Here is a 25,472-nt window from a genome sequence, read left to right on the forward strand (position 1 = left end):
GTAGAGAAAATGTGTTCCCTGTTAAAAATTCACAGAACTGGGTACTTAAAATTCGTAATATATTTCAGTAAATCAGTGTGTATGGCTTTGATAATGTATTTCGTGATTTTTTTCAATTTTCTCAATTTAATTGTTTGGATATGTTAAATCACTTTTTTAAAGAAGGAAGCAGTTCGCCATTTTTAATGTTTTTGACCATTCTTCTTCTCCAAATGCCAAAAACCTTTATTAAACTAGAAATCGTTAGCCTTCTGTGTTTAGAATGACGACTTTTCTGAGGTTTTAGCAAGGCCCAACCATACAGAAGACCACACTTTGTTTCCGATGTGAATCGCCTCACCTTCTTTCTCACCCCAATCACGAGGAAAGCTGATTTTCTCCGGAAGGGAAATATGAAAAGTGGCGTCCAAAGGAGCGTCCTGGCGGCTGAAGGGTTAAGGGAGCGGTTCGAACCGGCCCGAGCGCTGGGGGACTGGAGCGGGCGCGGGAGGCAGGAGGCGCCGCGGAGCGCGCACAGACCCTCCAATAAACACAAAGGAGGGCCTGGGGAATAGAAACCCAAATCCACTTGTAATCGTACAAGAGATTCGGGCGTAATTACTTGAGCAACCTAGATTAAGATTGATGAGCCTTTAAAGTGGCGCTTCAGATCGACCGCCTCGCCCTTTGGAAAGAAAAACCTTGTGGAGCCGTACTGGATCCCGACTCCGATCGGCTCCGCGGCGGAAACTGCCTGCGCGAGACCCGGGCCAGGAGTCCGCGCGCCCCGGGCCGGGCCCCCCGGTGCGGGCTCCTCGGGGGTGGAAAGCAGTAAAATAAAAGAGAGGGCTTTGCTTTAGGCTGACCCAGGCGGTCTTGATCGGGGCGAAGGCTGACACTGACACAGTTTGCTTCTTACCCACCCCCTTTAAGTGCGACAGCCGCCGATTCCCATTCCGCAGCAGAAAGGGCACGGCTTTGTGCAGGACGGTCGCGAAGTCGGTGTGTGCTACTGCCTGGAAACGCGAACTTCTCTGCACTCCCCGCCGGCCGGCGGGCCTTCTCGCCGGGGCCTGGGCCGTGGCCGTGGCCGTGGCGGGGCGAGCTGGTCTCCGCGAGGAGCCGCCGAGGGGCCCGGCCCGAGCGGCCGCAGGGGACCTACCTTTTTACTGTCTTTCTCTTCCTGTTACTGTGACTTGATTCTATGCACTTGAGGGGGCTGGGGGGATGGAAGGGGATGTAATGCGCCCTTGCTACAGAAAAGTGAAGGAGTTCTTTCTTTCTCATTTCCTTGTCTGTATTTTAAGTCCAGGATAGCGAGGAACGCCTCCCCTTCGGGGAACTGTGAAGGGGAAGTTTTGTAATCCCCCTTTGAATTAATGTTCTGAAACGTGAAATTGTAATTTTCAACATTAACTCAGATTGAGGGAATTCGAAGTAAGCACCTGAGTAGGCACATTTTCTAAAAATCTCTGACTGAAGCTTACTTAGTTCCTCTAGTTTCAAAAGTTAAGAAGGAGCACTTTTCGGACACTTTTCTGAGAATCGTTTTGTTCAGGCGTCCTGCAGTTTCATCACTTTTGACTGATTCTCGGTGAGAAAACCACTACTACGATTTTCGTTCTTTTCTACATAAGAGGTGTATATAATGTCCGTGTGTGCGCGTATCTGTGTCTGTGGCGCGCCTTAGGACGCCGATATTAATCTTCTGCAAGATGCAAACATGTTAGTACGGTGAAATTTATATATTTAGATCCTATACCCCTTCACCTCCTCCCGCCCCATCCTTGGGGAACGCTGCTGCCGAGTGGAGCGGCTTTACACGACGGCTGGTCTTGGGGGCAGTGCTGACTGCCCAGGGTCTCTCTGAGAGCCGGTGGTGCTCAGTGGAGAACGGGGCGTTAGAGTCCGTTCTGCACTTTTAAGTTGGCTAATGGCAGCGTCTCACCAACCATGTAGGATTTCTAGGCGGAGGTTGCAAACTTGCTTGCTAAGGTCACTTATTCGGTATCCTGACCTCTTGGGTTTTTATAGAATTATCTATCTCTAGTCTCGTTATAAGGTAATGTGTAAAAGCTAAGCAGACCTTATCTCACATGAAAGGAGCTTGCCGCATAGTACAGGAACCATTTTTTTTTAGCGCATCTTTAAAAATTAAACCCTATGGTACCCTTCTGGGAGGGAGCGGGAGAGGGTCACAGGGACTCAGCCTGACTCAGTGCCCTTGTCTTTCAGGCCCAGTGGTTCTCAGCACTCCTGCCCAGCTCATCGCTCCCGTGGTGGTAGCCAAGGGGACTCTCTCCATCACTACGACAGAAATCTACTTCGAGGTAGATGAGGATGATCCTGCCTTCAAGAAGATCGACACGAAAGTAAGTTAAAATGATTCCGTATACAGTACTGGTGGCTTTGTGGCAGGAAGTGGTTTTCAGTTTTGCTTGGTTTTAAATGACAGTGGGGGAGGGGAGCACAGTCCCATCTTTCTCATAGAAAATAAAATGAATGAAATAACACATGCTCTATTTTATGGGATTGAAGAATATATTAACGATTTTAAATCCTGTATTGCCAGAGCATGCACATTTTAACAGTCTGTCTATGAGTGCCTTTGTGTGCACTGGGGCTGATGTGGTAGTTAAGCCAATTGCTCCCATGTCCCTGGGGTACAGCATCTGAGGCTCTCTGGGAAGACTAGGAAGGGTCTTATGAAATTTCTTATTACGATCACTTTTAATTTCCAGAAGTGTAGATTTCAATGTGAATTATTATTCTTTGAAAGGTTATAAGGAAACTGGGTGAGAAACCATTTAGATATAAATTCATCCCCATTATTACATCCATTTTTCACTCCTGAAATGAGTGGGTTTTACATGTGAATTTAAGAGGAAGAAAAACTGATTCTCTGAGAAGCTTTTATTTAAATGTGTATACATAGTAATATCCTAGGGCTCAGATGTTTAAAGTTTGTGTTCTTCTGTGGGTGTAATACCAGAAAATACATATTTGGACGATTTGAAATGCATAAATAATGGTTTATTATATCTTACTGGGTATATTTTAAAACCTGAGGATTACGGAAGCTCTACACCCCTGCACTTTTCTTCTGAAATCAATTTTATTGTTTTAACTTTTATGTTACTGTATAATTTGTTAACTTTTTCCTGAAGTTAAGAATTCAAGAGCATAAATGTCATGCTAGATAGTCAAGCATTATTTTACAAAGATCTTTCTTTAGTTTATTTTTCAGAAGCAGTTATTCTAAAATAGTCAAAGACAAATGCTCCCATAGAGCCAGAACTTTATTATTTCTATTTAATTTTATACGGAAATAAAGCATTATAAAGTAGAATAGCAAGTGAAAGTCTAAACTTTGCCCCCACCTGAATTAACTAACTGCCTTAAGGCCCAGAGGGGATGAGCCCTGTCAGCACTTGTTGACAATTAACGTTCTCTGAAGGATAGTCACAGGACTGCTTTGATTTCTAGCTCCAGAAGAACTGAATTTTTAAAATGAGTTTGAATGTAGTGTATTTAATTTTAAATAATTTAAAGTTTGTCTTTATGCTTTTATCCTTAGCTTGCCCTGTGAAGTAAAAAGGAATTTTGGATTTCTGATTATTTAGCTAACAGAACCCTTACTACATAAAACCAGGTTTGACATAAAATGTTCAGAAATTATCTTTTTATTAGCATAGCTAGCTTTCATACACAAATTTCAAAAGTTTCATTATGACTTTAGGTTCATTTTCTCTGAGTTAGTCTGATTTTTAACTTAGCAATCTTCACTGTCATAACATATTTCTTCCTTGTATTATCAAAAATCCTGCGGAAATACTAACCCAGAAGAGCAAGCTTTCAAGGGTAGATTTAAATTGTGTCTGTTGTAGAAAGGAATACTCTTCTAAATAAGTGAGAAACTGAGAGTAGACTATTATCTTCTTAGCTATACTGAAACACCTTTTCTCCAACGTTTTAAGGGTTTTTTTTTAATGATTCATTAGTGTATTTCTCGAAATGTTTAAAATATTCAAGTGGGTTCAGTTTTCAAAATCTTTTGATAGAAAAACAATTTAAACTGAGACACAACGACTTTTTTTACTTCATTTATTAGCTTCTAATTAAATAAAAACCAGCAACAGAAATTAAAATCTAAATCACGAAAGTAATTATCCAGTGTATTTCAAGTGCATTTTTCAAATATATAATTCAGATATTCGAGCGTTATTATATAAGCTGAATTCAAATTTCTTTGAATATATTTAAATAACATTTCAAGTATATTTATGGAATGTTAGAAATAGAACAAGCAATATATTTGAAACAAAATGTAAACTTTTTAAAGTTCAGACACTTTCAAAGACAGATAAAAGTACCAGGAGGAAATCTACCTTTAAATGTTATCTGTTAGTGGAAAATGTCTGGAAGTATCCAAAATGGCAATTTAACTTCTGTTCACCAAATCACAAAACACCAACATCCACACTTTCAAAGACAATGTGAGATCACAATATTTGTTACAAATCAAAATATACATTACACTTTCCTTCAGATGGCATATCCAAGTCGTGTTTACTCACAGACAGAGGCACCTACATCACCAGGATTGTGATAATCCTTTGATAATTAGGCGGAGCTTCGCTGTGGTCTTGCATTACAGCCAGGTTGTTTTCCGGGTGTTACTGTGTACTTTTCAAGGGAGATAGGAAATCCTTTGTAAAGAAGTCTTCTAATACTTGTGGGTTTGGGTTTTTCTCCATCTGCGTCCCCTATTTCTTTTGCTCCCCTTGGAGGGGTGGGTGAGATGAAGCCTAAACATTGTATTATTATTCCTTTTCAAGGAAGAGATTGTTTGCACTATCAAGTGGAATATCAGATAGGAATCGAACAGGAAGTTTACACTTAATTAAGACTTTGAGGAGAGTATTCACCTATCGGCTCTTGATTAAATTGTCCTCTAAAGTTTTTCCAAACTTTTCGGGTTGGTCAGGATCTCTCTTGCCAGTCGCCACGTTTGTTTGGCAGCGTTCTCGAGAGCCGAATGAGGTTTGCCTTGAAACAGATCTAAGTTCGGTAGGAAGTAGTGAGGACACCGCCGGCATTGCAGGCAGGAGATAAGTTGCAGCAAAATCCCGTTAAGCCGATCACCCAGGCAAGACTCGTCCCAGTCCGACTCCCGGGGATGCTTTTCACACTCGTAGGAAACCAAAGTCTTCATGTGGTAATTGTTCAGGGGCTGACCCGGCAGTTCAAGGTGACGATCCCGTAAGGTTTTGAGGATGGAGAGGCATTTCTTTCTGCAGCCCCCCATCTGCAGTCTGTTCTCCGCTTCCGCAAACTGCAGCACCCATGCGTCGCTCTCCGCCGAGCTCTGCTTGCCGGCCAGGGAGTGGCACTCCTTGGACAAGAGATTGAACCCTTCCGCTTTGACCTCCGCCACCCGGTTGGGTCCCGGCCAGGGGATGTGGGGAAGTGGCCAGTGGGCAGCACTCCTTGGCCAGATCCCGGTGCATTTAAACGCCGGGGTGATCTGCACCACGTACCTATCTCGGATTCTCAGTTTCACTTCGCTGGTGTCTGCCACCATCTTTACCACATCTCTGTAGCTACACTTGTCTACGGCTTGAGCCACCAGCGTCTGAAACCTGGACCGGATTTTGCGCGCCGAGAGGTAGCCTGAGGCGGTAATGAATTCCACCCAGAGGGACATGCTCCTCTTGCGCCCGTCGCTCAACTTCAGCACCGCGCAGCCGGGCAGCGAGCCGTCGTCCACAAAGTTGAACACCCCCATTTGGTTAAGGTAAAGCACCACCTCGAATTCAGTGGGGGAGATGACCTCGAGGCCCTCGTAGCGATTGTCCATCTCGTTGAGAGAGCTGATGAACCGGGGCTCCTGCACTTCCACTTCTTTCAGTACGTCGGAAACTACTTTGCAGACTTCCCGGATAGTTTTGGCAATGGCAGCTTTCCTGGCTTGGCATTTTTCATTGTAGTATTTATTCAGATGGTAGACCAGCTTGGCCTGGGCCGCGATCATGTTGGGGCAGAGATCCGGATTGTACACCGGAGTCTCGCAGTAAGCTGTGGGATCCAATGCGGCTGCTAGAGCTGGAGCCAACTTCGGTGGAGAAACGGGCCGCTGCGCTCAGAAATGTATCAAAAACGTCTTTCCGATGTGCTGCAGCTGTGGATTCCTAGCTACCGCTTTCCCTTCCTTTTATCTTTGAGCCCAGCCGGTCTTAAAGTGAAAGATTGTTCTCCCCTTAAAGAATCCTTGTGTGAGAGAAACGCATGGAGAGATCACCTTCTCAGTAATAAAAACAAAAGTTGCGCCGAGACCCAGCAAAGCTCTTCCAGTAGTCAAAATAAGCAACCCTTTCCGTATTTATTTACGCTTTCCCGTAATCATTGTGTGTGCAGGACTGTTAATCAAATGGAGGAAAAGTGTGCTGAGTGTGTGTCGGGGGTGAGTGTGCGTGTGTATATGTCAGAAGAAGCTGCTGTTGGTTTGTCTAAGAGCCCAGATGCACTCGTGTGGAAATTATAAAGGCAGGGCCAGGCAGGCTGGCGGCCAATCGCCACTGGGCTCGTCACGACAGCCTCCTTCAGCTCCAACCCGGCTAATTAATCCCCCCTCGTGGATATAGGCACACAACTAAAGGTAGGAGACTGCTGCCGGCAGAAAACCACCCAGGCCACCTAGACAGTTTTGGAAATCAAAAAGAATCTCTCTGCCTTGGTATTACTTGAAGCATATTGACGTTCTGAAAAGACTTGGCAAAGTGGTTCTCTTCCGTGCTGAAAACCCTGCTTGTCTTTTTACCGCCGAAATGCAAATACAGGTGTATTAATGGTCATCCATCAATGAGTGAACTAGATGGGGTTTTCCAAAACAAAAGTCACTAACTTGCATTTAGTGTAAGATAATTAATGTCTGTTATCCTCGAGGTCTTTTTAAATGTAGGTTGAAAGTTTGCTCTTTCATGTAAGCGCAAGTTGGCTTTAAATGGAATAATACCTGTGTAGTTTTCTAGATATTCCTATATGTTAGAGTGATTTTTTTTAACGTTTTGCAGTGTTTTATCTCTGTTTTTTCCTCATTTGCAGTTGTTGAAGGGAATCTGAAAATTATTGCTGAGCATGTTAGGTGTTGTCTACCCCAGTTTAAGTTAGGATGTTTAAAAAAAAAGGTTAATTCCCCCCCTCCCCCCGATCTGCTGTCCTCTTTGTACTTTGGGAGACTCACCCAGCGTCACAAGTAGGACCCTAAGGTTAGTACACAGTGGTAGAAATATTTGAAAAATAAACTCTCTGTGATCGGGAGATTATTTTAATGTGCGTTCATAGTGAGCTGTATTTTATTATGTGAAATTCAGGAGAGATCATAGAGATGAGACCTACTAGCAGATAACTGTCCTGAAAATTTGCAGGTTTGAGCTTTCTGGCTTGTTTATAGAGGTATAATTAAGGATATATCTCCTAAGTGTCCTTAGTGGTGACCTGACAGTAGACTTCAAAATTTACACTATTTCATGTGATTTGATTAAGGGAAAATGGTTAGGCTTTTAAAAGAAAATTAATTTGCAGCCATCCAAGGTTTTTTAATTTAAATATCATTTTGGAAAAATTTGAAAGAAATCAACATTTCTTTTGGAACCTTGAAACAGGAGGGGGAAATGGATTTATGCACAACATCTTTTCTTCTCGCGGTACCAGTTGTGTCAATGTACAGGAAACGAAAAAGATACTACCTAGGGTTTATGTAATGGTTTTAAAATCTGTGCAGATTTTTAATTGCTTACCTTTAATTTAGAGGCAGTCTCTTTCAAATTAAGAATCTTTCCAGAAAAATCTTATAACCGCTGATAACAGGTTTGTAGGCACTTTCTCTCAGAGCCACTTTTAACAAGATCTTGTCAGGGTTCCCACTTTTCTCTCCAGCTTTTTTTGGACAGGTACAGCATCACAAAGCCACCTATTATTTACTTTCTCCTTATCCAAGAGTGATAGATCCTGGTTTAGCCTAAAATAGTATATTAGATTTGGGGCTCATGTCATCCATCTACTCTATTCCTGAGAACCTTCCATTCCCTTAGGAGCAGGGATGGGGACGCCGAACAGCCCCTCCTCACTTTCCAGGCGTTGCGGGTGAACGCACTGCTACCTTTTGGCAGTTGGAAGAGGAGGCAAATCAGAGCCCAAGAATCTGCGACCACGAAGGCGAAGATACGCCATGGTCCCTGGGGAAAAGCCACCTCTGTCCCTCACCCAGCGCAGGTCCCCATGTGCTTCCCGCTGGTCCCGTTTTTCCCACTACTCCTCACTCCCTGGCCATCCTGGTTTCCTCCCTCTGCTCAGTGTCCCATAGGCTTTCTTTATGAGTGCTAGTTATTTTAAAACCTTACTTGGTGTCCCCGGTCTTTCCACGTCTGCCCCAGGCCACGGTCTCTCCCCACGCACCCCCAGCCCCTGCTGCCGCCCGGGCCCACGTGTGGTCACAGCCGAGCCCGGGGCTTTCTGGTCTCCGTCCACGGCCCCTGCGCCCAGCGCTCTCTCCCCTGGGTTCAGGCCAGAGTTACTCGGCCGAGACCTCGCCTCTCGATTTATTGGGCTACCTGCAAATACCCCAGGTTGTCGAGGCCCTGAGGCAGCCTAGGTGGGACGCAGAGGCCCCGGGGCCGTTCGAGAGGACCGTGGCGCGGCGGTCCGGATGGGTCTTACTCGAAGGACGCGAGGGGCGCCCGGCCGGCCTCGCTGGAGCCAGGCGCGCAGGTGGCGCATCTTCGGAGCTCAGTGTGCGGCTTAATTGGGTCAAAGCGAAGCTAAACACCGAGGCACTTTGTGCAAACTAATTGGTGTAACCGGGGCCTTTTCACTAACGATTTGCACTTTGAAGAAGAGAAATGGATGGAGAGAAAAGCACTAAGAAACTCCTTAGTCCTAGAGTGTTCCAGGGAAGTGAAGTCATTCAGTTCCAGGGACACCAGGACTCTGATTTCTGAGCTGCTTCCTTCAGCACCCTTTACACTGGGAGCTGACAGTGATTTACATAACATGGGATTCACCCACCCGCTGTGATCGCTGTGGGTGAACTGGGCGCCCTAGAATAATGCTCCAGTGCAAGTGCTGCTTGTTGCTGCTACACAGTGATTTTCTATTACACTGAACATGTGAAATGAACTGCCTTGTGTAGCTGAATCTTTTCACTGAGCTTAGCCACTCTCATTGTTGAAAGAAAATTAAACTGTTCTGAGTGTGTATTCTATGCTTTATTTTTGTTGTTGTTGAAATGACCTATGGAGAGAAATTTAAATTATTTAGTATATTTTTGGGTAATTGAGCTGATTTTAATCTAGGCTTTGGAGCTAGATTTGTTTTGTGGGAACTTATTTAACTACTGTATAGTAATTTTTTTTGAAATATTAGTTGACCTCTTGAGCTAGTTTTTTCAAATGATTACATAATACATAGAGATAGCTTAAAATCAATTTTTTACTTATGTGAAAAGTTTATAAAACAACTCAAATGACACCAGTCTTACTTATATTATTTTTTTTTACTATAAACATCATCTTAATAGTACTAGAATAAAAGCTTGTGTGTGTCCCATGCTCTAGGATGTAAGGGCTTAATTGTTTTCAGAGGTATGCTGTGCAGACATCTTTGACATGAACTAATAATAGAAGCATAATTGAAGAAAACTAACCTAATTGAAGGGAAAAAAAATCCAAGAATCTCTTGATTTAATGATAATTTGAGATGCTTACATTTGAATGGTATTTGAGATTTTAAAGTCTAACTGACTTGGCTTTTTCATTTCATTTACTTAGTTAACTATGCAGACTTGATTTAAAAGGTACCATTGAGAAAAGAAATCCAAAATAGTCACAAGCACACCATTATCATAAATTTTCATACTGTTAATGAGTATAAAATCATTAAGTATTGTGATCCTTAACACTTTGAAACATTCAAAATAACAACGGCATAATAGTTTTTCCTGAAGTGCTATTTCCCTGGTAACTTATCCCCCATTTGTAAACCTGCTTAACTTATATAGGATACACAAAGTAATGCATAGTCACCTTATTAGATTTAAAGAAAAACTTTATTATGTTGAGAAATGTAGGAATACAAGGTTTCTGTGTTTTAGAAACCCTAATTTAAATTTGAACTGCCTGTTCATAAATTTAAGCAATTGTGACCTTTCATCTGGAAAAATGTATCTGTTAGTTAGAAGGTATGCATACATGAGTTAAATGCTCACATAGATATTGTTTTGTGTTTTTTCATTATCCACTGGCTGCTACTCTAATCACAAGTATTCATGAATTTAAGGTTTTATTTTTTTAATATGTGCTTATTACACTGGGGAGATAAAAAGAATATGAAGTTGAGTTTATTAAATTATTTATCCCTACTGCTGGAGTGGCTTTGAAAGCTCATTGTACTCCTCTGATTTCTACCCCCCTCTTCTTTTTTTAAATGCACCCAGGCTATTTCATCTGTTTCATTCTGCCAGACACAATATATTTCTTTTTTTACACTAGAGAAATTAAAGACAGATATTTGTGCAGGGTTTTCTTTATGTGTCACATTAAATAAAGTGAAATAGAGGGAGTTTTTCTGTAATCTAATTTGATGGCATCTATACCTTTCTTCCTGTTGTGACTCCTTGCATGAAAACACTTGAAACAAAATTGCTTGAGAGCTTCAAAAGTTTCAATGATTTCTTAAAGCAATTATTTCATATTTTTAATACCAGCTTTATGACAAAGTAAAGCAGAAGATTGAGGTCACTGTTTGCACAATTTAGACCCTATTTTATTTCTTCAACCAGCGCATCCTGATAATTGTGGTTAATTTTTTTAAAATTATTTTATTGAGGTCATACCAGCTTATAGCATTGTATACGTTTCCGGTATGCATTATTATATTTCAGTTTCTGTTGTCGACTGCATTGTGTTCATAATTGTGGTTAATTTTTAAAAATTATTTCCTTAATTATTCACCTGAATGATCAAGGCTGTTGCCTCAGCTTCCCACATCCCCCCAGTATGCAATCATACACTCCTCTTTGTAGTGGGGAGTACTTTTTCTCCTACCGTGTTGCTGGTGCTAATAAGTGTTGAAAAGAAAGTAACTTTGAGATTAAAGGTGGAAGTTGGAGGTATACCTTACAAGAATTATCACCACTGCCAGATTTGCAGATTTGAGGTGGTTCTAGATAACTCTGGCCAAAACCTTTCGTTTGGTAGGAAAAGAAATTTAAAGCCTGGGTTATTTAGATATTTGTCTCAGTTTCCTCACTTCCTTTGAACAGGTACACGAAGGAGCAGGATATTTTAAGTTGTATCCATAAACTGAAAAATTTATGGGGGGAAGGTTATCAACCAAAAGATTTTCTTATTGCTCAAAATAAATGTGATCTCTAACCATTTTCCAACTTTTAAGGATATTGGGGTTAGTCATTCATTTATTGAGTATTTTGTAGGAAGTATTGATTCCAATATTCTGGTTTCTCATAGACCCTTCAAAGTTATCTTTATAATCTATAAAATTTAAATTGATTTTGTTAGATTTCAGCTCTATTTTTCGGTTGGATATTATGGACATATTCTGACAGAATAAGTAGGCTCCTATGATTCTTTTCTGTAGGAATATGTGAAAACTAGATATTCCTGAACCCAAAACTGACATGGATTTGCAGACATTGACACGTATGGCTACATCCTTGGTACTCTTAGTACGCTAGCGTTTTATTGCACTTAGGAAAGACAATGCAGTCAGACTCGATGAGTGTCTGTTAATCTGTGCATCTGTAGTGGGTCATCCAGTACTGCATAGCTCTCATTACTGCACCATACTGTATGTGATTAAGCCACTGAAAATATTCAACATGACCTTGAGACTAGAGTATCATATGTAGATAATCAACTTCCACTGATTGTGCTTCTAACATAATGTTTCCTGTTTCTAATTTACAGTTTGGAAGCTTATTTTTTAACGAACAAAGCAATTCCTCTAAACCAAGATTTATTTTTTTAATGATTAGTAGCTGGAGTGATAATTTAAAAGGATAATTGCATTAGCTAAAAACTATTACCTTTTATCACATATATTATATCCAATAAAATAAATGCTTTATAGAAAAAAGGAAATTAGTTTATAAATAGGAATTTCCTTTATAGCTTTATATATAGATATAGAGATTATAACATTATCTGAGAATAGACTACCTAAATATCTCATTTTCACTTGTATGTGATTGTTTTCATTATTCTAATAATATACATTTTAGTATACCAATGTGTACTATTTCTTGAAAGCCAATTTTTCTGTATAATGGTTTGTCAAAAATATCAAAAGTACTAGTAAGTGGTTAATACTTTTAATCTATATATGTTTGTTCATTTTATCTAAAAACCTCGATCACATCAAAAACATGAAGAGCATAAAGAGTTTGTAAGACATAGTGTTTCTAATAAAAAATTGTAAACCTAGTGAAACAAAAAGTATAGCTTTATTTTATTTTTATGTGAAATCTATCTTTTTATTATTTTAAGTCAGGTGTATTGATGTATAAATTTGCACACAGTACTAGTCTGTTCTATGAATTTTTTCATAATAATGTGCCATTCTGTGAATTCTGACAAAGATATACAGTTATATAATGTCCAGCACAGACATAGAACATTTCATTGCCACAAAAACGTTTCCTCATGCCCCTATTTTATTTTCTAATTTCTAAATTTTATGATTCATTTATAAATGCCTGGGTGTTTTAGTTTTATATCAAAAAATCTTTATATTGTAAACACTTTTATTTATTCCCCTAGACTTTATTATCTTATCATGCTTCTAATTTAAGACCAGTTTTAATCAGAGAGCACTGAAGTATAGGCAAAATATAAAATATTTCAGATATACAAGCAATAGGTTTATAACTTTTGTTTTACATGAAAGTTTAATTTTAATATGTGACATTAATGCTTGATAAAAGATTCATTTTTCAAAGGAACCGGCTAGTTTTTGTAATGCTAGCATGAATGTATGAATCAGACTTATGAATATATTTTACAGTTTGCACATCAAAATATGTATTAAGAAACAGGTTCCTCATATAAGTTAGCAACATTTGAGGCATATTTGTAATGTTACTAGCTTTATGTCACTAGAGAAATAAATCTCGTCTCAATATTTAGATTACATTTTACTTTACATTTTTGGTAAATTAATCCTCCCTTTGAGTGGTAGGGAACAAGACCAAGGAGTTTATTAGAGCTACTATTAGTTAATATATACACATTCTTGGAAGATGTGCTTCTAATCCTAATTTTGTATAAATATGCATTGTCATTTAAATTTAGATGGTTATAAATACTCCAAACAAAGAATTCTTAAATTGTAGGAGTGCAAACATTTTCATTAATAATGATGCTCTTTCAAGTATTTTGCTTTTTTACAACTTGGAATAGCACAACTAGTCTTCTGTTTCTTCCTCCAAGATATAAAATTGTTTAAATGCTTTCTGGTTTATATTTTTATTTGGCAATTACAATAGAAATTTTAATGTTATGCATGCTTACAAGCCTATTAAGAAAGAAGTTATTGCTTTCTTAATATTCTTAAGCCATTTCTAGGAAGTATACTCTTTTTATGGTTTGCAAAATAGCCTGTGCATGCAGGTTCTGTGTACACGCACACACGCACACACACACACACAGACAACCCCAGTGTTTCAGAGTGTACAAGATCGAAATGGCCTCTATATGTCTTTTGTGTAAGCCTGTTAAAAGAAAAAACTACTAAGTATAGGATTCTTGTTGCCACGAGTATGCAGTCTCACCTCTACAAGATTTTTCCGTAACAGCCCTTCAAGTTTTCAGTAATACCTTAAGAGAGTGCAGCTAAATGGATTTTAAAAATAATAATAATTGGAAATTCCAACAGTATTTGTTCAGTCACATATATTATGGCAGTTTTGAATGTCATAAGCTTTTAATTGTGAAACCGAGAAGTTTAAACATGGCTAGCCATTCTGTCCCTATAAATAAAAATATATCGCTCAGTCGTTCACATACATAATATGCATGTATATACATAAAAACGCCTTCACTTATTTAAAATTGTTTTCTACTTTTCTGCAACAGATCAAGGTTAAATATTTTGCAACTTGAACCTGTATAAGCAAATTGCATAGCTAACGGGGGGGGGGGGGGGAGTGGGGTTTTTTGGTTCTTGTGTTTTGTTGTTTTTTTTCCTTTTACTAGCAAATTCAGTTCTTCATTTGTTTTGCTCTCCACGCTGCATTAGCACAGTTTTCCCCTGTGTGCATCTGCCAGTGTACAATTTAGCCACGGGCATCTGTAGACCTTGTGGTGATCAGTATTGCAGGCAAAAGCCATATGTGTTTAAATAAAAAAAAAAATCTCTTTATTTCATTTGCTGTTTTAACTGGATGGATAACTTTTGTGCCTCAAGACAGAAGAAGAAAAAATACAGAAATAATTAATTGCCTCTATTCTTGAGGCAGTTTCATTTCCCCCTCCAATATGGAATGCTTGTCAGCTTTCCTGATAAATGACTGCATGTATTTGCATAGATTTTACATTAACACAAAAATTAGTTTTATTTGTGGAAAACTAGTTTACATAATAATATAAAACCTAGTGTTATTGATTATGTTTCCAAGCATTGATGATTTTTTAAAGGGATTGTACCATTCTTCTTTTTCAAAGAATCCGATCAGCCTGTTTCTTAATTTAAACTTTCTTTTGCTTTATAGAGTCTTGCATTGGACAAGACAAACATATTTATGAAACTTTAAAGTTTTAAAAATTCTCTTCTAGATATATTAACCACAACTGTTTCAGACTCATATAGAACTCAGTTGGTAAAAAAATTTCTGATTTTAAACTTTTGTCAAGGGATATTTTTAAATACTTATTATCAGTTACATACACCTCAAACAGTTGCAGGATTTCATCCATGTGAATGATTTTAATTTTCATATTTATGTTATCAAAAGGATGGATCCGATACTAGGTGTGTTTAGTTGAGCTCATTCTTAAGACGTTATGCATTGTTTACAATCAAATTTAAATATATCTGGGGACTAGTCTATCTTCAATCTGTTTCTTTGAATATATTTAATCAATTGATCACCCTAATCCAAGCCTTGAAAAAAACACTCTGCTGGAGCTATTTGGGTGCTGAAAATAATTCCCCCTCTCTAAGTGGCAGGCAGTAGATGTTTATTCATACTGTAATCTGGCATCTTGTTGTCTAGAGGCAACCTGCTAATTATGTGCTATCATTGTCTTATCCATGTTACGGAAAATTCAAATATGTTCACTGCTGTTAGTTACATCACAAAGCTTTTCATAAAATATACTTGATCCTCAAGAAACCTACTACACTTAATGGCAACCTAAACCGAGAGTGTCTCTGCCACTTCTTGATTCTGGGACACCCTGCGTGCCAGCTGTCACAGCTCAGCTAATGATGACAAATGCCCCTCTCTATGCAGATTGCAGAGCTTGCTGGCTGCTGTGAAAAGCAGCCAGATTACCTTTCTTCAGATAGTAACTTAACCTTTTAAACTCATGTCAGAATGAAATTATCGTCTGTGATAGTTTCAATATCTGTATCTTTAAAAACAAAAATCAGAATAATATCAAATAACGACTCACTTTTTTTTAATTTTCCAATTTTTGTATCATTTACATTGCTTACCCTTGAATGCTGTAATATTCTCAAGTGAGAAACTCTGGGTTAGATATACACACTAGAGTGTATATTTAAACTCTGCATACAGCTCAGGTAGTGTGAATTATTGAGAAAATTATCTAGATTGTTTATGCCAGAAAATAGGCTGGTGAAATGTTGAGGGGAAATATTCTTTCTTTCTCTTCAACTGAGTTGTGAAGCCTCTATTCTCCCACTGTGTCTATAGGCCCAGCCTGTTCCAAATAAATGGTTACATTACTTCTTTAAAACTCTGTGGGTTATTCCAAAATGATTTTGAGAATAATTGCTGCTAGTGATTGTTTTCTCTGTTTTCAAACTTGAGCTTTTGTTTTAAGTTGTTGATTTGTTCCATAGAAATTTGTTATTATATTATGGTACGTATACCTACATGGATTCTTCAAAACAATAATGAACACTGTCAGTTGCCCACTGAATGAGATAATACTCTACAATTGCAACATTCTTTTCAATTTACAAAAGAGTTTAATATGTGTTAATTCATTTCATGTTTAAAATAATTCTAAGTAATAATTATAAGAGTTGAGAGAAATGGGTGATAAGGAATGGGGACCAATTCTTAATGAGCATTTAATCTTCACAACAAATATTAGTTCCCATTTACAAATCAAGAGGCTGAGATTTAGAAAGGTTAAGTGTCTTACCAAGGGTCACAAAAGTAATTGCAAAACTGGGTCTGTCTGACTGCGGTTCTCTCAGCACTACAGCATCTAGACTATAGTGCATAGTGCAGAGATATACATGTGTGTATGTACGCATGAATGCATGCACATGTGTCCTGTCTGTACCCAGAAATAGTTTTGGCAACTGCTACTAGGATATAAGTAAATGTTATTCTGGAAAGAAACCACAGGCTTACATTTACATCACAAATATGATTGTTTGATGAGTTTTAAAGATTAAGTTCTTTATAAGTCTTTTAATTAAGTAAATATGGAGACACTTTTTATGTTATGAATTTTTATTTTATGTTAATAATCTATTGATCTGTCACATAAGGAGAAACTATTTAGGAAATATATTATTTAATGAATATAAAATTGTACTAATTCATGTAAAGAACAACTTCCTTGTAAAACCTGTTAGGATTCATGGGTTATATCTTTATAAAAATGATGAAGAGAAATAATTACTTCAGCACTTACTTGAGCAAAGTATCTATATACTTTTCTTTTATCCATGTAGTTTTACTCTGTGACATCAATGAGTTGTACAAGCAACAATATTGTACATCTTTCAAGACACAATGAACATTTTCTTTTATCATGAATTTAATTACAATCATTTCCAAGAAAGCTTTGTGAATGCCAGTTGTTTTTATTCCTTACTAAACTTTTCTTTGATACAGATACTACAGTATAAGGATTTTTTTTTTCAATGATACATCTGATTATGTTGTTAAATGTTCTATCTTTATGTATTTTAATTGTAGAATTCTACTTATGATTACTAATCAGTACTAATGCTTAATAATTTGTAAGTATTCCACATACAAATTATATAGAATTTACAGTGAATATTTTATTAAAATGTATCATGCAATTAATCCTGGAAGGAGTAAGCTAATTCTACCTCATAAGTCAAACTTTTTTGTTTTTAAGATTTTATTTTTCCTTTTTCTCCCCAAAGTCCCCTGGTACATAGTTGTGTATTTTTAGTTGTGGGTCCTTCTAGTTGTGGCATGTGGGACGCCACCTCAGTGTGGCCTGATGAGTGGTGCCATGTCCATGCCCAGGATTCGAACCGGCGAAACCCCGGGCTGCCAAAGCAGAGCATGCGAACTTAACCACTCGGCCATGGGGCCAGCCCCTAAGTCAGACATTTTATATCAGGGCAGGAGAGAACTTTAGAGGAGAACATAATACAGCCCTCCTCATTAACTGTCTGAATCACCTCTACAACAGTACCAAGGAGTGGTCATCAACTCTACTTTTACCTCCATTGATGAGAAATTCATTATTTTCTCACATAGATACTTGCACTTACAGACAGTTCTCATTGTTAGAAAACTCTAATATTGAACCAAAATCTTTGTCCTTGAAACTTTCACTGTTTAGTGCCTATTTTTCCTTCTGTATAGCCTTATCCCTTTGACAGAAGTAAGTTCTTTAAATTCAGTGTTTAAGATATCAAATTGAGTGTGCTCTGGCCCTTCAGCCATTAGGCCTATAGCATAATTTAAGTCACCTCACCATTCAGGACCCATTCTCCTCCATGGTTTTCTTCAAGTGTAGTGCCTAGGATTCATTACTCCCAGAGTGGGTTGGTGACTGTAGAGTAGAGAGTCCTCTCTTCAGTGAAACATGACTGTATTAACTTTTAGGGGGTGCCTCCATAACCCTGTCGACAGATGCTGAGCTGTGTGTCGATAAATATCATCTTTGTTTAAATATCTGTTACCAGGGTCCTAAGTACGTGACTTTTTTCTTTATCCAACTCATTCTATCTTGCTATTTTTAGCTATTTTTTTCATGGTTCGACTTACAATAACAAGTTATGTGTTATTGTTTTGAATAAGGGTTAACAGGCATAACCATTCTTTCTTAAAATTTGTCATAGGCTACATTTACAACATCTATAGCAAAACAGAACTCAACTATAATGAATTTTTTGTTTTTGCTCGGGCTAGGTACATAAAAAGGCTAATCCACTTAATAAGATCTGTGGCTAGATTAAATTTACTAAATATTCCACATTTTGTATAGGTTTTTTTTACCAAACACTTAAAATACTGATAGTAGTTTTTCATGGCTTTATCAAAATATATAACTAATAAGCCTCATTTTGTATAAAGTACATGCACTATATATTTTGACATATTTATCAAGTTTGCTTCATCAAATTTTTTGTCTACAATGGAGTCTACAAGTTTCCCAATGCTTGAACATGCACAGAAATACTAATAAACTATTAATGTAAATAAATGTAAACATAGAGTCTTAGAATATTATTAGAATAATTTTCATATTGATCCATTAATATTTTAATCTTCCGATAACAAGTGTCTTAATATTTTAGCATGAGTGGAGGCAAATACTTTTTTAAAGTGATGTATTTAATAAGTTGAAGTCAATGTGAAAACTTTTTATTAAGCTAAATTAGTCTCACCAATCAAGACCCATTCTACTCTATGTTCTTCAAAAGCAATGCCTAAAACTGAATATATAGTAACCCAGAGTGAATTTGTGAATGTAGAGTAGAGAAGCCTCCATTAAGTTATGAGTACATTGTTTGAAAAACATATTCAAAAGATTAAATAGTAAAAGGTAACCAATGTTAAGTAAATAATTGATAAAATACAAAATACAGGGGCCAGCCCAGAGGCGTAGTGGTTAATTTCCCATGCTCCACTTCAGAGGCCCAGGGTTCACAGGTTTGGATTCCAGACACAGACCTATACACTGCTCATCAAGCCATGCTGTGGTGGTATCCCACATACAAAAATAGAGTAAGATGGGCACAGACGTTAGCTCAGGGACAATCTTCCTCACCTAAAGAACAAAGAACAAAAAACAAAACATTTATTGTATTTATTTCACTTTGTAAACAAACATATCTATTAACTTTTTTGTGAGTGTGTCATTTATTTTATTTATTTAAAGCCTTAAATTTCTGCAAGTGTAGGCACATGTTTTTCTTGGCCAAGTTTTTTTTCCCTAAATGTGGATATTTCATTAATACTTTATTTACTATTGCTGTGACATCTAGGCAATAACACACAGAGACAGGCTGTCTCAGATCTGGCTTTCTTGCAGTTTGTGTCTTGAATGGAGAATGAGGAAGTCCAGTGCTTTTACAAAGAACATTCTCAAGTGAAGAGCTGCCCATCTGTCTCGTCTGGTGGCTTATGCAATAAGCAGTGTTATCACATGAATCTCAATGCGCAAGCATTTGTTTTATGAACTCTTTCTGTGCTTTGAGGAGTTTATAAGTTGCTTACTCTGTTGTGTGTCAGTCCCAGCTGACCCAAGTGCATTCTGCTGAGCATATTTGGGGCATAATTAGAACTAATGAAGCCTGGAACACAGCTAATTCTCTAAATGATTTATTCTTATGCTCTTGTCTGATTCCTAAGAATTCTCCAAATCATAATCTATGCCACTTACTTTTTCCTAGCATTGTGTTCATACAGCTACTCTATTTTATTGTATTTGATGAGCATTAAAAATATATTAGGTATTTGAAATGCTGAGAAACATGTTTCCAAGTAAAAGTTTATATTATGTGTTAGTTGAGGGGAATGCCAGTTCTTCACCATCTTTTGTTTTTGTTTATATCTCAAAATGCTTATGGCACCTATGAGTAGATAAGAGATAGAAAACATCAAGTAAAAAGAATCTTTAGAAAACGTACCACTGGGAAACGAAATCTACAAGTAAAATAATTGAAAATCATTAGTGGAAGATTCCTATTTCTGCGTTAGGTTTCCCAAGGAAATCAGAAAATTTTTTAAAATCCTTATGAATAGACCTCATGTTTCAAAGCTGTTTCATTCGTATGGCTTCATTGTACCAGCAGTGTTGAGAATGACATTTTTCTACATGCCCTCACCAAGTAGTCAGTGATTCAGTGGCCTGTAACACTTTAAATCCCATCAACTTGCTTTCCTTTCCTGTTATAACTGTTTCAATGAGTGGCACTTTTGTTGTGCAGGTGAAGATCTGGTAGCTTACCGAGGGCATACTAGAATGAGGACAGACACAATTGCCAACACTAGAAGGCTATAACTTTATTAAAGCCTTACACTCAGTAAATAAGATACTGAAGTCTCTTCAGGTAGGTAGTTTTTGTAGCCTATGTCCTATTTGGTTGCCTGTTGCCTAGAAACTACAGCAGAATTCATTGTTAAGAATTATTTATTTTGTCTATTGATCTCAGTATTTAATATTCACCATAGCTTACAGCCCAGATAATAAATACCTGAAGAACAAGTACCACTTTATCAGATGCACTGAAAAACCTAAAATAGTGTAGATCACCAACTCCGCTGCCTCAGTATTGACCTAGCAACCAGTTGGAGATTCCCTGTTTCTCCTTACAAGATATTTAATGCCACCTTGGATAAATTCTAGTCTTAACTGTATGCTTTGACCTGAGGTATTCCTCTTCCTCATCTTTAATCTTCCACCTGAAAGTCAACTGAACACTCAAATAACATGCCTTAGAACCTTGAAGGGAAAAGTTGCAGGTCATTGTTATTGCTTGGGCTTCAAGAACACCTTTTTATTTTTAAACTTTTATATCTTTGAAAGAGACAAAGAATGAGCTGATAAAATTAGTTAATATTGAGTTCTTATTATATGGGGACTGTGCAAGGTGCCTGATCTACATTACTGCACTTCATCCTCTCAGCCACACTGTGAAGTAGATGCTGCTCCTATCATTTCATTGTTAAGAAACAGAGACACAGAAGTCAAGAAACTCTTCCAAGTTTACTGAGCTGGGAGTTTGCAGAGTCAAGATTTTTCAGCCAGCCCTTCTGAATGTAGACTGTAGAGCCCACTTTCTTAGTCATCACACTAAACTTATCCTAAGTTTGTATTCTCATCTTTAAAATGGGGATAATATCCATATCATAGGGTTGTTGCATGCATTAAATAAATTAATACACATAAAAACCTTAGAATATTTTTTTAACTTATATTACCTAAGTCCATACAGTAACTGCAGAGCCAGGATTCAGACCCAGCTTTTTCTGTCTCTAAACCCTTTTGCTTACCTAGCATAGTGCTAGGTGAGTATTTGTTGAATGAATAATTAAATAAATGTCATCTGTCCTGTACTTCCCAATGGAAGCATCTGTTAATTTTGCTGGTGGTTTTGATAGCATGCAGCAGATACTCAGTGATGGTTGAATGAGTGAATGGTTATTCACCCTGTACTCCCCAATAGAATACATTGATGACTCCCAAATTTATAGCTCCAGCCAAGACCTCTCCCTTCAACTCCAAACTCATTTATCCAGCTATCTCCCCTACATATTCTCACATATGTGAGACGTGTATTAAACGTAACGTATCCAAACTGAGCACCTGCTCTTCAACCTCAGCCTGTTCCTCCTGCAGTCATCCATGCCTCAGTAAATGGCAACTCCTCTTTTCCAGTTGCTTAGGCCAACAGCTTGGCTGCCATCCTTGACTCTTCTCTTGCTGTCATATCCCCACATCCAGCACATCAGCAAGTCCTCCAGAATCTGACTACCTCTCGCCAACTTTACAGCTTCAATCCTAGTCGAGTCACCATCATCTCTTATGTGTACTATTAGTTATCCAAGAGGAGTCCTGGCTTCCTTGTTTATCCCACTCCTGTTATACCCCTTACATTCTTCTCTCGACATAGCAGCCAGAAAGGTCTGTTAAAAGTAAAAGAAAGATCATGCCATCCTGAAGTTCAGAATTCCCTAATGGCTTCTGATCTCAGAGTAAAAGTCTAAATCCTTAAAATAACCTATTAGCCCTACAGTGAGCACCTTTCCACCCTATCTCTCCCCGCACCCTTCTGATATCATTGTCTACTACTGTCACCGTTCCTGTGTCTTCTCTGAGCACATTGGCACCTACTCACATTAGGGCCTATGCTGGTTCCTCTGTGTGGAACTCTCTGTTCCCAGTATCTGCACGACTTGTCCCCTCACACCCTTCAGGTGTTTACCCTATCTAAAATGGCAGTGCATCCCCACCTGGACTCTCTGTCCCCCTTCTCTGCCTTCTTTTTCCCCTACCACTTGTCACTGTCTAACATATATTTTTACTTATTTGTCATTATTGGTGTCTTTCTCCCTTGATTTAAATCTAAGCTCTTAATGAGGGCAAGGATTTCATCTCTTAATTGCTGCATATTCAGAATCTAAAACAGTGCCTGGCTTATAATGAATGCTCAATAAATATTATCTGTTTGAAGGAAGGAATGAACTGATGAATGAACAAATGGATGAAGGAGGAGAGGGAGGCAAGGAGGGAAGAATGGGAAAAGGGAAAAGATAGGAAAGAAGAAAGGAATGAAAGGAGATAATCTGTTAATTCTGCCAAATATTGCCTTTATAATAAAGCTATGGAAACTGTACTTAAAAGTGATAGTAACCTCTTAGTTCACAAATCTTAATGGCCTCTTGACATCACTGACCTCCTCTTTTTTGAAATTTTCTTCTCTTGATAAAAGGAATAATATTAGTTATTGAACACTTATTCTATGCAGCAAGTGGTTGAGTGAGAATTTTCCAGAGCTGAGAGCAAAGCAGCATTCAATATCTCATCTTCTAAAGAGCTGAAAACAATTAAGGCTAGACAATGGAGCTTACATCCTAGGGGGGAGACACTAAATTAACAAATAAATATATAAGCAAGTAAACAAATATGTAGCATGTCAGGTGGTGATAAGTGCTCTGAGGGGAAGGCATTGCTGTCTTATTTTGGGAGATAAGAAAAGTGAAGCTTAGGGCTGACCTGGTGGTATGGTGGTTAAGTTCGCACATGCCGCTTTGGGGGCCCAGGGTTCACCAGTTCAGATCCTGGATGTGGACCTACGCACCACTTGGCAAGCCATGTTGTGGCAGGCGTCCCACATATAAAAGTAGAGAAAGATGGGCATGGATGTTTGCTCAGGGCCAGTCTTCCTCAGCAAAAGAAGAGGAGAATTGGCAGCAGATGTTAGCTCAGGGCTAATCTTCCTCAAAAAGAAAAAGAAAAGTGAAGCTTAGAAAAGTTATTTAAGGTCCTCTAGATGGGGCTGTGACTTGAAACCATTCTTTAAGACTTCAGCATCCATGCACTTAACTATTATGCTCTACTCTCTACCTGTATTCATTATCCTGTTTTGCTTCTTACTTTACTAACTGATTTTTCACCATTAACTTGACTCGCTTTTCTCTCTTCTCTAACTCCCAGTATACTCTAGCTGCTTCTTATCTTAAGGTTATACTGATTGAATTATCATCTCTGTGTAGATGTGTCACAAATCTCTGCCTCCAATCCTGACCTCTCTATTAATTCATCATCATCATTTTCTACTTCCTGTGGACATTTTCCAAATTGATGCCCCTGTCCTCTCCGTGTTGTTGTACGTCCTTCCTCTCAAGTAGGAAGCAAAAGCTTTTCTTGAGGACTGCTATCTCTCATGTCTCCCTTTGTTTCTGTTATTGACTCAAGTCATTGTTATAATTTCAAAGATTTGACATCCTAGTCATTATTAACTCCTCTCTCACCCTTTGCTCCTTGTCCACCCACCCCCATGCTCTATTAATCACCAAGTCTGGTGGATTCTCATTTTTTCCTTGTATCTTTCACATGGATTCTTGTCATACCCACCACTATCACCCTAGTTCAGGTCTTCATCACTTTCTTACTGGACTGTGACTCCCTGTTTCTGTGTTTCCCTTCTCTAGTCCATCATAAAGAATGCTGCTGGATTGACTTTTTCACAGACCACTTCTATCATGTTCCTCACCTGTTCAAAAACCTCAGATTGACTCCCAATTCTCATGAGAGGAAGGGTGGGAGAAAATGAGAGAGGAAGGGGAAAACAGCCTCTTCTGGTATTCAAAGCACTTCACTATCCGGCCACAGCAATATTCTAATATTAACTTCTTGACATTCATCCTTGCATTCTCTACTATAGATTGATTATTTTCCAAACACAATTCTTACATTGCTTTCTCTACCTTTTTACCTCTAACTCTTCACCAATCAGAATTTCATTCCTTTCTTAAAATCAAATGTATCCTCCCTCTCTATGATTTTCCTAATTAAAAATGGTCTTTCCTTCTCAATAATCTTATAACCCTTGACTTTTCTACTTTTAGTATAGTGTAGATGAGTGCTATAAAAAAAGTTATTAAATTTGTAAATGTGTTTTGTCCCCATAATGGATTCAGAATTCCTGGGTGATAAGAAAACTTTTACCCTTCTTTCTACCCTTACGCCAAAATGCCTACATAGGACTATATGCATGGTAGATGATCAATAAATAATTGTTGAGTGATAAAACTTATCTGAATCTTAAGGTATCAAAAAGTGTAGGAGGAAGATTAGGGCAGGGTTAGTGATTACAACAAAAACCAATGACAGTGATCATAGTAGCCGTTTCATCTGTAGACTGATTATAAATAAATTGGACAAACTGACTTTCATACATTATATTTCATTCGACAGTACTATAATAATATAACACATTGAGTCCATTGGACAAACTGGCTGGCTTCTATCTTCTTTCCTGATAATTATTAAAAACCAAAAGTTGACAAGTAGATTGAGATTCTGGATAGCCATCTCAAGCTGCCATTGTTATCTTGGTGTCATAAGACTATACAAAGAAGCAATTCCTGCATCTCTTTCCTGCCTTATATTGGCACAAGTGGCAGTTCCAAATCTTCTTCTGTCATTAAATAGAGTCTTCCCTGAAGACACTTACTCCTCAACACAATTAAAATAAGTGTTTTCATTCAGGAGAATTTAGACAGATTTGAAATAGATATTTCAGTACTCCAATATTTGTGAATCATGAAATCTCCAGTTTAAATATGTAAATAAACAGTATTTGAAAATTATAATCATCTGGCTGCTGATGGCAAATAAATAACTTACCTTGGCATGAACATTGAACTGTGTGGGCTTGCATGGTTTCTAGTTGTGTCTAAATAGAATGCAATGAAAAAAATGCAGTTGTAGTGCTTCCAAACATTAGTCGGGAATATGGGAAAACATTCCTTTAAAATTTCTTGCACAGTGCTC

General features: G+C 38.1%; 2 protein-coding genes across 10 annotated transcripts in view; one reads left to right on the plus strand and one right to left on the minus strand.

The window, feature by feature from the left end:
• The window catches only part of NBEA (neurobeachin), a 680,233-nt gene that overhangs the window by 488,622 nt on the left and 166,139 nt on the right, over positions 1-25,472 (plus strand). For all 9 annotated transcript variants that reach the window (XM_070520525.1, XM_070520517.1, XM_070520519.1 and 6 more), the window contains one exon: positions 2,215-2,351. In XM_070520525.1, the coding sequence (XP_070376626.1) occupies positions 2,215-2,351 (137 nt within the window). The remainder of the gene's footprint in view (positions 1-2,214; positions 2,352-25,472) is intronic.
• MAB21L1 (mab-21 like 1) lies at positions 3,648-6,488 on the minus strand. The gene has a single exon (XM_014830687.3). The coding sequence runs from the start codon at positions 6,011-6,013 to the stop codon at positions 4,934-4,936; it is 1,080 nt and encodes a 359-aa protein (XP_014686173.1). The 5' UTR covers positions 6,014-6,488; the 3' UTR covers positions 3,648-4,933.

Source organism: Equus asinus, chromosome 11 (assembly GCF_041296235.1).
Source record: "Equus asinus isolate D_3611 breed Donkey chromosome 11, EquAss-T2T_v2, whole genome shotgun sequence".
Lineage (NCBI taxonomy): Eukaryota > Metazoa > Chordata > Mammalia > Perissodactyla > Equidae > Equus > Equus asinus.